The following is a 13587-nucleotide window of genomic DNA, read 5'->3' on the forward strand; positions in this document are numbered from 1 at the left end:
AAAAGAATTGATCTTTAATTGAAGTCCGAGGCTAGAAAGTTGTAATAGAGGAACGTCAGCTCAATGCACTGTTTCATAAGCAACCACATTCTATAGGCGTGCGCGTTGCTGATGGTTGCAGTCATGATACAAGTTTGGTTTCCATAATGTAGGCCTATTGTGCTTTGATGTTTATTGCGCTGGATGTGGTATCTAAAATAATCATCGATATCTTTGAAGTGAAATTCAAATTGTGACAAAATGTAACTTTCGTTTAAAATCCATAAAGCATATTTTCCTTCTAAATTTGACTGTCTTTGTAGGAAACGTCTGTACGGTTACAAGATTCCCAAATGGAGATAACTTTAATTGGAAAACACCATTTTGTCAGATAAAAGCACATGAGCCAAATTACAAACTGCTATGTTACCATGAAAAGCTTGATCAGCGCACAAGATATCCTTCATACGAGGGAGATTTTGAAGGTTGACTGAGATGGGATAAGGATTCTTAATGCCAGGCCTTCATAGTTCTCATGCGCTAACTTCATTGGATCTGTCCATACAACCCCCCCTCGGACAAAAGTAGGGACCTCAGGACATCTTCATTAATTTTTGTAAAACCAACATGTGTATCAGCGAATCACATCTCATTGTATATGATAATGGCTTTGTAAAAATGCAATAGAAATGGTCAAGATATAAATGGTCACCTGTCAGTGTCATATTACATCTTAAATTAACGTGGCCTATTCTTACTTTCCTTTTCGTAGATATGCAATCAATCTAACAGTTAAGGCATTCAAAGCAATTACACATATAAACTGAGCAAATGGAAAAAACAAACTTAACAAATGAAACAAAATAGAATCAATGTATTTCGCCACATACTACTTCTTCACTGATTTATACCTCTACAAATCAACTAATCATAAATGTCTTGAAAATAACATATTTTCAGTGGACAGAAATACATGTCAATTTTTCATCAATTATTCTATTTTTATCCAGTTATTCTAAAATATGACGACAACATCCACCAATTCATTGATAAGTTTTCCCCTTCATCCGTCGTTGTTGTAGCTGTGGATGTCACAGTTTGTCTGCAGACATCCAGATATTCCTGGAAAGTTTACCTCAAAAATGCATGTTTCAGACACTGCAATTTTGCAATGAATTCAACAATAAATCGTGACTGTGTCTCGACCATCAGAACCTTTCCCAAAAATGAAAGCACTCGCTACGATTACTCGTTTTGTCCTCATTTTCCAGTTCAACTAAGAAATCACATGACCAAACATCCTGATCTCAATGGCCAAAATGCCGGAAATGTTTATCTCATGATGAGCCCTTTGATCAAATGTTAAGGGAAAAAGCCCAAGCGAATTCTATTTTGCCAAAAATGATACATTTTCTGCTTTCTGATGCATTAAGAAACAATATTGAAAACTGAAAGTATAGGAGGGGAAGGGGCTTTAATAGCCAGCTTCTGCTTCGGTCCACTAACCTCTTTCTTTCTAGTTCGGAATAAACATACCCACAAGAATCTTAAATTAATCTTTAAATATCACATTATTTCTAATTCCACTCAATGATAACAAGTACAATGCATAAGCTCAGAAATTAATCTTCCACCAAGCCTTGAACTATGACAGTTGTAAACATTGATCTGAAAAGCTCTTTGGAAAAATAAATTTTGAGATTTTAAAAAGTGTACCTATCTTCACAATGATTTCTTTGAATGGTCATTTTAAACTTATGGTCAAAGTCTCACAAGATATATAATCTTATTTAACCTATTTTATATAATCGTGCACAATGAAAATTTTCCACTCCATTATTCAAATCTTGAATAACTTATTCACTACCCCATCACATTGAACATTTCATTTTCTACAATATGTATAGTTATAATGTGTGATTGACAAAAAGATGATCAATATTTAATCAACTGGGCACTTCAGCAGTTTAATACATAAACGGACGTTCATGCATATACATGCAGATGTAAGTAAACACCTTCTGTTCGCCTTCTCAAAAAATGATGTCCGCTCAAGATTTTCAACTCTCGCTCCATATGTTTCTGTTCCCCATTTTTCAAAATATTTTCTCCATATTTATAACAGAAACGTCACATTGTGTACATTCAAGACTGAGCACATTAGCGGCTTATACAACACTTCGAAGTTTTAACTCACATCAAACATCAAAAGTTAAAAGCTCGCCAACCTAAAACCAGAATTTACAGAACCAGTGCTCTTTAGGAAGTGATTTGTATCTCTGGCAAAAGTTTGAGAATCCAGTTCACACATTCACAAAATACACAAATTTCACAAAATACACTTCTTTCCTGTTCAAGGCGCAAGTTCTGGCCAAGTATAAAATTGTTGTTTGATTACACCATTGGCAGTGAAATCTGTTGTTGTTTTTAATTTATTCAACAGCTGCCATAATTTATCAATTTCAGCATGTAATAAATACGGAAGGAAACACCACCACCTGGTTGCAATCATAGTAGTAACAAAGTAGACCTGAAACCGCAATTCTTAAAACGACTTGTAGTTTGGGCAAAATATACATAATTAAATCAAATGTACATCAAACTGACAGGCATCTTAATCACGAAATGTCATGTTGAACATATCATCGACCAGTATAACCACATCCACATTGATTCTTGAAATCTCTATTATCCAAAACGTACACCAGGTATTTATTTTTCTTTATTCATTTATTTTCCAGTTCCTTATTAAAACTTCTTAAGTTCCAAATTCTCATAACTGACATTCTTTGCGTCTCATTGTTTGTTATTAGTTCCCCATGAAACAAAGAATGCAAGAATCACAAAGAACCTCAAGCTCAGTTTTGTGTGACACGTTTATCGAAAAAGCATTATTACAGTCACAAACAATGTTTATCCCTAGCTTTATTGAGCAAGATCACACATTTCAAGATATTTGAATAAAAATTCTTGCTACAATAGGACACCTGGAATGAATACAAAATACTTCCCAATACAATGGTGCTACTTAGGGAATGAGTAGCCACCCACCTGTCCAAACTGGAGTGAAATGATGACGATGCGACTCTGAAGCAGTCTAAATATAGGAAAATGACAATTTTGATGATTAAAGAAACAGTTCTGTGTACGATTGAAATGAGTTTCCACACCGAAAGCTGTGAAAATTCAAAGAACGTTGTTATTATGAGTTTGCCATGCAAGAATCACAACGAACCTCACGTTCAGTTCGATGTGACAGGTTTGCCGAAAAAGCATTATTACATTATTTGTTCTGCGTCACAAATCGTTTCCACTGTGAGTCTCCTATTAGTTTACCACCAGCTCAGACGCAGCTTCATTTCGCTTTTGACAATTCGATGGCCTTCCCATCCAGCCCATATTATACCGCGATCATGACCTTGTTGATATTCCCCATTAAGGCCGTACGGAGCACCAGAGGTACCATTGCATGTGTCGAGCCACCAGCCTCCCTTCAGCTCAGCTGCACAATTAGCATTGGTATCCTCATCATTGTCCATGTCGTATGTTGAGAAGCTTCGCCCGTCGAGATGAGGAGGGGCTGGATTAGAAGAGGACGCAAAAAAGGATAAGAAAATCAGACTAAAGTTTGTCGATCCGATCTCACAAAAAGCGTGATACTGAGTAAGAATAACGAATGAAGTAAAGGGAATTGCGGTGTTGAGCATCTATGGGTGATTTCTCTCATCTTGATAAAGAACAATTGGTGAAATGAGTTCCAGGTTTTGTTTTTCAGTCGTTTCGTGCGATGTTCAAGGAGCTAGGGTTCTAAGGCGAGAATGTTCAAGGGCTGACCCTCTGCAAAGACTCCTCGATGTAGCGTTATGAATCATTGTGTCCTTTAACTAATGTTTGCCAGGTTGCTGTGAAACTTCTACCCAAAGTTGTTAATAATCTTAAAGGGACAACTAAGAAAGGAGAAAGGGAGGCCCGACGTAAACAAGTCGTGAGTTTGTTTTCGTCATTTTGTGATGGGATGTGATGAATAAACTAGGACTGGTTTGTTTTGTGATTTTTTCTGTTATAGTGAGAGAGATCACCACTAATGATAATTTTGCACACCCTCAAACTCGATCAGTACTGGAATTCTATAGTGTCCCCAAGTTGAACTCGTTCTCATATCATGCATTCCAGGGTTTCTTATCTAGCTTAGAATTATGCATATTCAACAGCCTAGCTGAAATGACAATTTTCTATCAATTTACTCATGCTAGAGTGTGGCGTGATTAGAATGTTTCCTTACTCCGTTGTCTTAGTGATTTTTAGTAATTTTGCGTAGTTGAAATCTACCCTCCGGGTGGTTGGGCGTGGCTGGGCGTAGTAAGGTCTCCTTTGGTTGAACTTTGTAAATGTCAATCATTCTTCGAGACAACTTTTATAAGCCTAGAACTTTTATCCACTCGGCGCTGCATTTTTTTACACGTGACAAATTATTCCGTTTTTCAACTTTTTACACACAAACCTTAAACTTTTGCCCACGACCACAGGAAAGTTACGTGACTCCTTGGGATGGAAAATGCCTGTTGATTGAGTCCATTAACCACGCTGATATTTTATTAATCTCTAAGCTCTTTCAAACCCATACTAGGACAGAATTTCCGCAGCTCAGACTAGTCAGGGGCGGCGGATAAAAACCGTGCGATGCCTAACCAAACGTACAGCGCGGCAGATAGATCGTTGTGCAGCTCCATATCGCTCTAATGGAGAAGTCAGTGCGCATGAATATCCAGCTATATAGCCCAGCACCGCTACAACCTGACTATTGACCCAGACATACACACCTGAGGCGTGCACCTCACTAGTTCTACCGGCTAGGCTAGCCTTGGTCCTTCTATTGAGTAAATGATACAGTGCCTTGATCAGATCACTGTGCTAACCACGTTCTAGTTCGGACAGTATTGGGGCTACACTTAATCCACTCACGTTCAATAAATTGTCAACTCTGAATGTCACTCGCCAATAGTCATGCTACCACCAGCCTGATATTGAGGGACTGATATCGAGGGAACGCAACAGTTATTTTTAGAACTCCGTATTCTACCAGAGGTTGACAGTTTATCGCTTTGATATTTTGGGGTTATTTGTTACTCCGAATTGTATAGTCTAGGGTGGCGTGATGTTTGGATAAAGGATGGGTTCAGGGTTACAAAAGGAACAGTGTGTAATGTTCCCAAAATACCAATCATTGGTTCAAAAGAACCTCTGATATCATACCCCATAAGGAGTATTTCTGTGGTATTACGTACCCTTATGACCTTGAGCACGTCCACCGTTAGTCCAGGTGTAGTTCTCGCCGCTGATGCTGAATCCCTTGGCCTGGTAGGTTTGATGCTCTGCCTGGTCATCCTCCAGATGTATCCGTACCCATCTTTTTTCCCGTCCCGAAGTCAGTTGGTGGAGTATCTCATTTCCCAACCAGAACTCGCCCGTCAGATTGCCGAATCCGTCCCGGTACTCGGTCCAGTTGCGAGTGAAATTCACCGACCCGTCAAACCTCTTGTGAAACACCTTCAACCAAATATAGTTAGTGTTGAATGAATGACTGAAAGATTTCCTTCCGTCTAAGAATGCATTGGCATAGTAATATGTGTGTTTGCAATTGCACGTTTTATTGCCTTTCAATATAAGAGTTTATCGAGCGAAGGTGGGGATTTCTTTCCACTTGTCGGCGGTGTCTTAGGTCTTTTTACCCGTCCAAGGTTAAAAGACAAAAAAAAAAGATAGAAAGAGGACTGAGTGCAAACAGCAGAATGTTGTTTACCTTGTTCATAGGATTCAATCACCCTTCCCATTGCCTTATTTGCCGCTATAGGGAGTAATGCATTGCAATTGCAGAAGACTTTTAAAGACTGGTTTTCTCTTATTCGGCGAGTTTATAGTTATGTAAGATCTAGATTTAGTTTAATCTCACCGTTGGTGTAGGCATTTATCTTTCGATATAATATGTAGCAATTTTCTCATTTTCTTCGGATTCTCATTGCATGAAATTTATTTTGAGATTTTGTACTTTCTAAATTTGTTTACCAGTCTTTAGAAGAATTGCAACCGATCGAGTAGTATCAATCAGCTACTAATGTGATCGTTTTGGTAAGTTCTTTGTTGGCGAAAACCTTGGAACGAGTCACTTTCTTTGGATATTTACAATTCTTATTAGAATTAAAGTTCTTCGTTTTATGTAAAATGGAAACAAATACAGCATTATCCACTGAACTATTCTTAAAACACTGGCATAATAAAAACACATAAACGTAACTTGTCCAGCTGTTTAGTTTGCAACACGTGTTTTCTCATAAGCGAGTTGTCAACCCTATATCTCCACAAAGTTGTTTCGGCTCTGGCACTGATTGCAAATCCTACATTTGACAGAAAATTCAGCCTAACGATTGGGCTACCCTTCCCTCAAATGATAAGACAAACTTACAATCCAGCCTTTGGATGCAGTATCCATATCACAGTAGACCTCCAGGCCGTCAGGGTATTTTGACGGGTAAATGGTGTACACACCACTCTGGCGGATACCACGAAAATGTAAATGATGACAACCTGAGAAAAAGACGTTATGTATTATAATAACAGCATGTACGCAGGTTTAGGATGAGGGAGCAAAATTTTTCTGAAACCGAAACTTTTTTCACCCATTAAAATTTATCTCTGCCTCCTGCCAAAGTTGTTATAGTAGTAAATTGTTTAAATTGATATTGCTATCAATTCATTCCAACATTGCAACATATTTCCTGGGGGAAACTTCTACCCAGTTTCCCTCCTGGATACGCCACTGACTATTAAGGACACCATTACGTTGAAACAATTAGCTGAAAGAAACAGCTTTTTGTAAATTTAACAATATCCATTGCCGATATTGATGGATCTAAAACGTGGCCACATACACGGGCGCCAGTGAGTTTTAGAACAGAGTCCCTTGGTTTAATACAGGCTCCTTTTCCGCTGTCTTTTCACATCGTCTGAATTTCACGTGGTTTTCCTCCACTACATCCCATTAAAGGATTCGTGATTTTTGTGTCCTCCTTAGGCCTCGTAGCCATGGTAATGAGAATCGTGTGTAATTGCTCTGTTTAGTCGGCCAGGTAGTTCGATGATAAGGTGGATGAAGCCTTGATTCATGCGTGCAACATATTCCACCCAACTGGGCATCATGAGTTCCTGACACTTTGGGATTACTTGCATGTCACAGGCCTGAGCTTGCTTTATTTCACTGTTGTATGAGATCAAGAAAAGGGTTGTCTTCGCAGTGTGTTCCCATGAAAATGGGTGCACATTCGCGATAGCAAGCACTCTGGATAAATAAGACCTTACACCCAACACTCTGGGATCTAATGACGTGACCGGGCAAGCTCCAATTCACTGTAATGTGAAATAAGAAAATATAAGCTTTGGTCTTACCTTTAGGTCTTCTCTTGCAGTGTTTACCTCTGAAACCGGGTGCGCATTGGCAGTATTGGCGAGACTGGTGACCTTGCCGTTGATTGCATGTTCCTCCGTTTTGACAAGGGTTCGAACTGCAAGGATCTGGACAAAATCAGACAGGAAGTAAACATTTGAATTACTTCTTTGTTGGAAGGAAATTAAAGGTCTGAGACTAAAGAAAAATCTTCCAGTATTGAGCAAACCACAAAATGTCAAACTCTGATAAGAATGTATACGATTGAATGATTTAGGATATCCATCATCGCAAAATCATGTATGGGGCCAGTAGACTTACACTGGCAAAAACCAGTTTTGTACGCCAATCAACTACACTCAAGATTATCAGCATTTTTCCATACAGCCTTTTTTAACACACAGTGGCTGAAATAAACCAAATCAAAAATTGTGAAGACTTTGTCATTGAAAAAATACACGTCAGGCAACCGCTGAGAAAGTTTACTGCATTTAAACTGTACTTACATTTGGAGGCAAAACGTCGAAAAAGCTGTTTAACGTTTGTGCCAATTCAGAACAGACTCAATCTATCCTTGATAATGTTATGACATCGCCAGCGGCGTAAATATGTGCCAGATATTGGGGGTGGGGTGACTTGCCTGACTACAGTCATCAGTCATTTAGACAAATTATTTGAAATAAAAAAAAATCCAAACAATCAATCTCTTTTTTTGCCCAATTAAAAACTTTTTCTGCAGACTACAAAATTAGAAATTGTAGAAACCCAAACGAAGAAAACAGCGGAACGTGTCAGTGGGGAGCTGTAATGCATGACATTTTGTTTTATTTGGAAATCTAGCTGCGTACGCATCTGTACGTCAGTTTCTTTCACCACGGTTGGAGTTTTATCTGATGAGTTTAAACAATTGAAAGAAGAATATCAAAACATGTAAATTTTAGTGTAGGTGGTGTAGCCAAAAAAAATGATGTTGATGAAAGGAGGGTGGAAAGTGGAATAAAAATTTCGGAACCTGAAAAACAGTTGAAGGTGCTAATTTCATAGTCTATGAAATAAACATGGTTGGGGATATAATATTGCTTAGCACATGAGTTTACCTGGACTAAAACAGGTTAGCAACCACAATAATAATGATATGTCAAATGTCTTGCTTATGATAGTTGAGCATTGGTTTCTGCTTTGCAACACGAAAGCTAGAATCATACCACGGAACGTTTTACAACTTCCACTGCTGAAATATATTCACAACGGAAACGGTTTTGACAAGGGTAAGCACTGCTGGCATCTTGACACAAAATGAAATGAATACTTGATGTTGGAAACATTTGACAAGATCGCGTATGATAAAGTGATTCCTGATCTAGCGTTGGACTGGAACAAGAACTTTGCTTTAAGTACTCAATAAGAATAAGCGCTCATTCAAGCCGCGAGGACCAAAACAATTTTGAATGCCTATAGGCCCTGAGTCTCGTTTCTTGGGTCCCGATGTATTGTGCAGAGATATGTAAAAATGAATAATAATACGAACGATTGTAATTTTAGAAGCAAACATGGTTTCTGTGCCCTGAAGTTTTGACCTATAAATCGCCAATTGCCAATGAATTGGCTTATTTTCTCTTTGGATCACATTCGCTCCCTCGCAATATCAGCAGAAAAAGGTTCTCTGATCAAAGAATTTGAAAAAAGTACGTTCTTTGTAAAAAATGCATTTTTCAATGAATATTAACAAAACCATTAAAGGGTCTGTGTGAGCACCAGAAATGGAAACAAGATTTATGTGGACAGTTTGCATTTAGAAAGAAAAAACCGAAGAAAGCTCAGAAACCATTTTATGGATTTCTTTTGAAAAAATCTGAAGTTATATTATTTTTGGTATTCTGGAAACATGCATATTGTGTTAAGATGTTTTCGATGTTTTTCAAAGCTTTAGCTGGATTGAAAGTATGGAAATCGACAGAGATTGACTTTTTTACAAATTAAATGCCGACATGTGCTTTAATTTAATTACAAACGAAAACATGCATCTTGGTGCGGTTTCCTATGAAGGAATGAAATTTGCTTCACAATTCTTGATTTTTTACCCAAAAGGAAAGATATATTTTATATCGTTTCTATTCTCAATTATAAATGTTATTAAAGTTATACTCAGATACGTTAACCAAGTCACAACGTCAAGGGACCCAAGAACACAGTAAAAGGGATTAGAAACTTGAAATGTATATTCATTAATTCTCGTATTGTCTGTAATAAGATGAATTGAACACAATTTTAGAATTTTAAAGACGCAAACATTGTGTGCATCAGGGAATCTCACTTGTTGGATAATATAAACTCGAGTGAAATTTTTCAAGACAACTATGGTGGTTTTAGGAAAAACAAACAGGCAAGAAGGAGGCGTCCTTGTTGCGTTCAGAAAAGGTCTCTCTGTTATACATCGGCCAACTCCGATTGTGAGATTTTGTGGTGTAGGTAATGTATAAAAATAAAGGTTCAGTTTTATAGGAGTTTTTACCGACCGCTCAGCAGTGGGGACCGAGGCCATCGATGAGCTAAGTCTTTTTAAATCACAAAATTAGAATTGGACTAATCATAAGAAAATTATTCTCACTGGCGATTTCAATTTACCAGTTTGCTTTGGGATGACGGCTACCGAGTCCCCATAGTCAGTTCCGAATTGTTAGTGCTCAACACTGTTTCACTGATCGCAACTTTTTATTTCCGCATATTAATGAGCCTACTACACATTCGACAAATTTAGCAAAATTTTAGATTATTTTCCACCAAACCGGCTAGTGTCGCTGATTCTTCTATCACACAAACTATAAAATACATCACTCTCTGTAAACGCGCGAGTGCGCCCTTTAGATTGCCCTTGTTTTGTTGTCATGCGTGCGCGGCCGTGACCGATTACGCGACCGGTCCATAGCGTAAATGTGTTCACGAGTTGCTTGGATACGAAGTGTCTTCTGTATGCAAATTGGATGAAACAAACTTTAGGCCGAAACAATGAGCCGTTGGATTATTAACATTTAAAGTTAACCATTGTTGGAACTCACAACAATTTTCTTTTTACTGTTAGAGTTTTGCCTACCGCAAGTTCGGCGGTGGCCAAACAACTAGGCTAGCCCTACCGCAAGGACAGCGGTGGGCCCATACACAAACCAATTAACGTCAGGTTTTCAAATAAGGTTACACCATATTAGATTTTTAGTAAAATACATTGCAAAGGTGCATAATCTAACTCAGTCAGTATCCATGCCATCGTGCATGCATATATCGCATGCAATGCAAGTCGTAAAATGACCTTTATTATTTCATACCACTGTTCACTTATGACAAGCGTGTCAAGTGTCTAGGGAGAGCGCCTTGGCTATTTTGCACATGCGTGTAAGTACATTGATAAGGGTGTAATGCTTTGGTTATTATTATGGTAAGCATGCCATTTTTGCTTTTACTTTTTAATTTTTGTTCTAAGAATTGCGTTTCTTGAACTGTTATCATTTAATAATTGGGTCAGTGTGCTGATCAAGTTTGCTAGCCAATGAAGTAGCACCACTGTCCAAAAATACAATTTGCCTGTCTGCCTCTTTCGTTTTTCTGGGAGTAATGCTGATTTATTCCAGCTTTATTCCAGCTTAACACAGCTTTATTCCAAAACTGATTATTTCATAATACGAACAGAAACTTAAGAAATGCGGATGCTGACCTAATTGATGCAGTCCGGGAGGATAATATGCAAAAACCCTGGTTATTTTGGAAACATTTCTCGATGTTGCTGATTCAAGCATTCTACCCTTTCCTTGAGTCACGTGATATTACATTATTGATAAGAAAATGCAACAGATCCTTTCAAATTGCTAAGCATTCAAATCACTTGGCCTCACGATGAAACCTTTCCGCTGGCAGTGACTCTTTTGCGTTTGGCCAAGGAAACTCATAACCCAATTAACATATCAGGCGTGCCAAGGCCGTACTAAAGTTTCGATCGAAGAAGATCATGTCAAACTCGATCAAACGCTTTTGAAAAATCCCCAAATCTGACATCCCCAGTGAGGTCTGCATGTGAATAACTACTGCAATCGTGAACAGCGTCAATTAACTGTGTTTCACCAGACCCCTGGGGCGGTAAAAACAATGCTGGTTATCATCACGAATTTTATTGGAATCGAGAAGAGCCGTAGCTCTGCCACAAACAATTTTCTTGAGGATCTTCCTTGCAGTGGACATAAGTGAAATGGGCCTGTAATTTCTGGCTTCGTTACGTTTGCCTTTCTTAAATAACGAGACATTTGCTGGCTTCCAATCATTAGGCACATCCGTGTTCTGAGAGAAGCATTAAATAATTTGGCCAGTGGGAGCAAGATATTTAGCTCCCTGCTTCAGAATTCTCGCAGGATTTCCATCAGGGACTTGCGATTTGCTGACGTCAATGTAACTGGTACACCTCAAATGAAGTAGGGGTACATTCAATGACAGGCATGATTTCAATGTCAGATTTCAGGATCTAGCTCAGGCGTGTCACTACTAGAATGGTTAATGAAAGCAGAGAAGAATTAGGTATTCAACGGTAATTAAGAGTCTTTCTCTGAGTATCTTTAAATTGTCGCTCCAGTCGCATCTTATCGTCTTACGTGTATTTTGTGTGTTTTCTTATTGTTTTGATTTTTGTGTTTGTATAAAATGTATTTTAACACCTTTTTTCCTACTAATCTTTTCAGTTCGTTAGTTCCTCTCTTATTGTTATTAATCTTTACTGTTTTTAATTAATGTTTTATTTATAATATTGGTCTCTATTTTAGACCATTTTTTTGTTTTCAATGTATTTGTGCTATAGGCCCGGAGTGCCACAACATATTTTCTTGTTTTGCATAGCTTTATTTGTTTTTAAACTTTAGCATATGTACAGTGTTTCTCATTTTATTTATAACATTTGATCATTTTATCCGGGGAGTGATTTCAGAAGGACCATGTCATCCGACCCGACTACCCACCGCTACTTATAAGCGAGGCCTGTGCAGCAAAACAGCTATGTTCTAACTGTGATGCCTATATATTATCGTATGATGCAGTACAGTAGGCGAACTTTTAAGCGAAGCTTGTTCGAGCCGTCTGCTTGCAAATTTTCATGACGCTGACAACCACACTTGTAAGTAGCGGTGGGAAGTGAGATCGGGTGTTAATGGTCTTGTTCACGACCCTTGACATGGTCAGAAACTAAGAATGAAAATTAACAAAATCATGCTGCATTCAGCAACAAATTCACAATCACTCGTTAATTGTATCGGTATTTTGAAGGACTTCTGCACATTTTATCTGTTTGACGATTAATACATGAAATTAGCTGGAGTCCCTTCTTTGTAACAGGCCCAGTCTCGGTACAAAGTGACAGCTCTTTGGACTTTGACTCTGTCTCACTGATGCAAACAGTATAATCGTGACCACAGAGCTGGTAGGTGGCCTGTCACAGGGGTCTTTTTTATTTGTCTGTAGCTTAAAGGTATGTAACATTGCGCCATGAAAGGAAGTTTTCTCAAATCACTAGAGGAATCTGGAAAGCCCCTCTTTTCTGACATGACTTACCGGCACCTGTACAGTCATTAGTGTCATTCAGCGAGTGGCGAAGTGTGTCCTCATCTTTATCGTAGTACATAGTCCCAGGCGTCACAGTGAAGTTTCCAGGATGCTCTCGTCTTGTAGCAAGGTTCAACTCGCACCTTTTGTTGCAGTCGTTGAAGTTAAAAGACTTGCAACGTTCATCCATGTTGCAGTCCCGTCCGCAGATGACACGAGAGCGTACGGATCTACGTGCGTACGCAAACCCTTGCAGTGCACGATTTTCCGCGACGTACACGGTTTTATGAAATGGATTACATTGATGGCCAAAGACAAAAGTGACCATTCCCCCAAATATCAGCAGCCAAAAAAATTTGACACCGGCGCATGGTTTCGCCATTGTAGAACTTGCTTGTTTTACTGGAAAATTATACTGAATGTTCTTTTCTCAATTGTAGTCGTGTACGTTGGGAGATCATGGTGAAGCTCTAATGTAATGTTCTGGCTCTTCCCACGATGATGTCATCGTCCACCAATGATAACTGGGGTCACGATGATGACTTGGGACTTGTGTTACGATGTTCCATTTCTGGTCCTGACAGCTAGCTTATTCAACG

General features: G+C 38.6%; 1 protein-coding gene across 1 annotated transcript in view; it reads right to left on the minus strand.

Moving 5' to 3' along the window:
- Positions 1 to 848: 848 nt before the first annotated feature.
- LOC110982083 (uncharacterized) overlaps positions 849 to 13587 on the minus strand; it is a 35682-nt gene continuing 22943 nt past the window's right edge. The window contains exons 9-12 of the mRNA XM_087135296.1: positions 7420 to 7545; positions 6440 to 6561; positions 5265 to 5526; positions 849 to 3559 (exon numbers count right to left, since the gene is read on the minus strand). Of these exons, the coding sequence (XP_086991422.1) occupies positions 3312 to 3559; positions 5265 to 5526; positions 6440 to 6561; positions 7420 to 7545 (758 nt within the window). The 3' untranslated portion in view covers positions 849 to 3311. The remainder of the gene's footprint in view (positions 3560 to 5264; positions 5527 to 6439; positions 6562 to 7419; positions 7546 to 13587) is intronic.

This window comes from Acanthaster planci, linkage group LG04 (genome assembly GCF_054643075.1).
Source record: "Acanthaster planci isolate LZ-2023a linkage group LG04, COTS_SCS, whole genome shotgun sequence".
In the NCBI taxonomy this organism is placed as follows: Eukaryota; Metazoa; Echinodermata; class Asteroidea; order Valvatida; family Acanthasteridae; genus Acanthaster; species Acanthaster planci.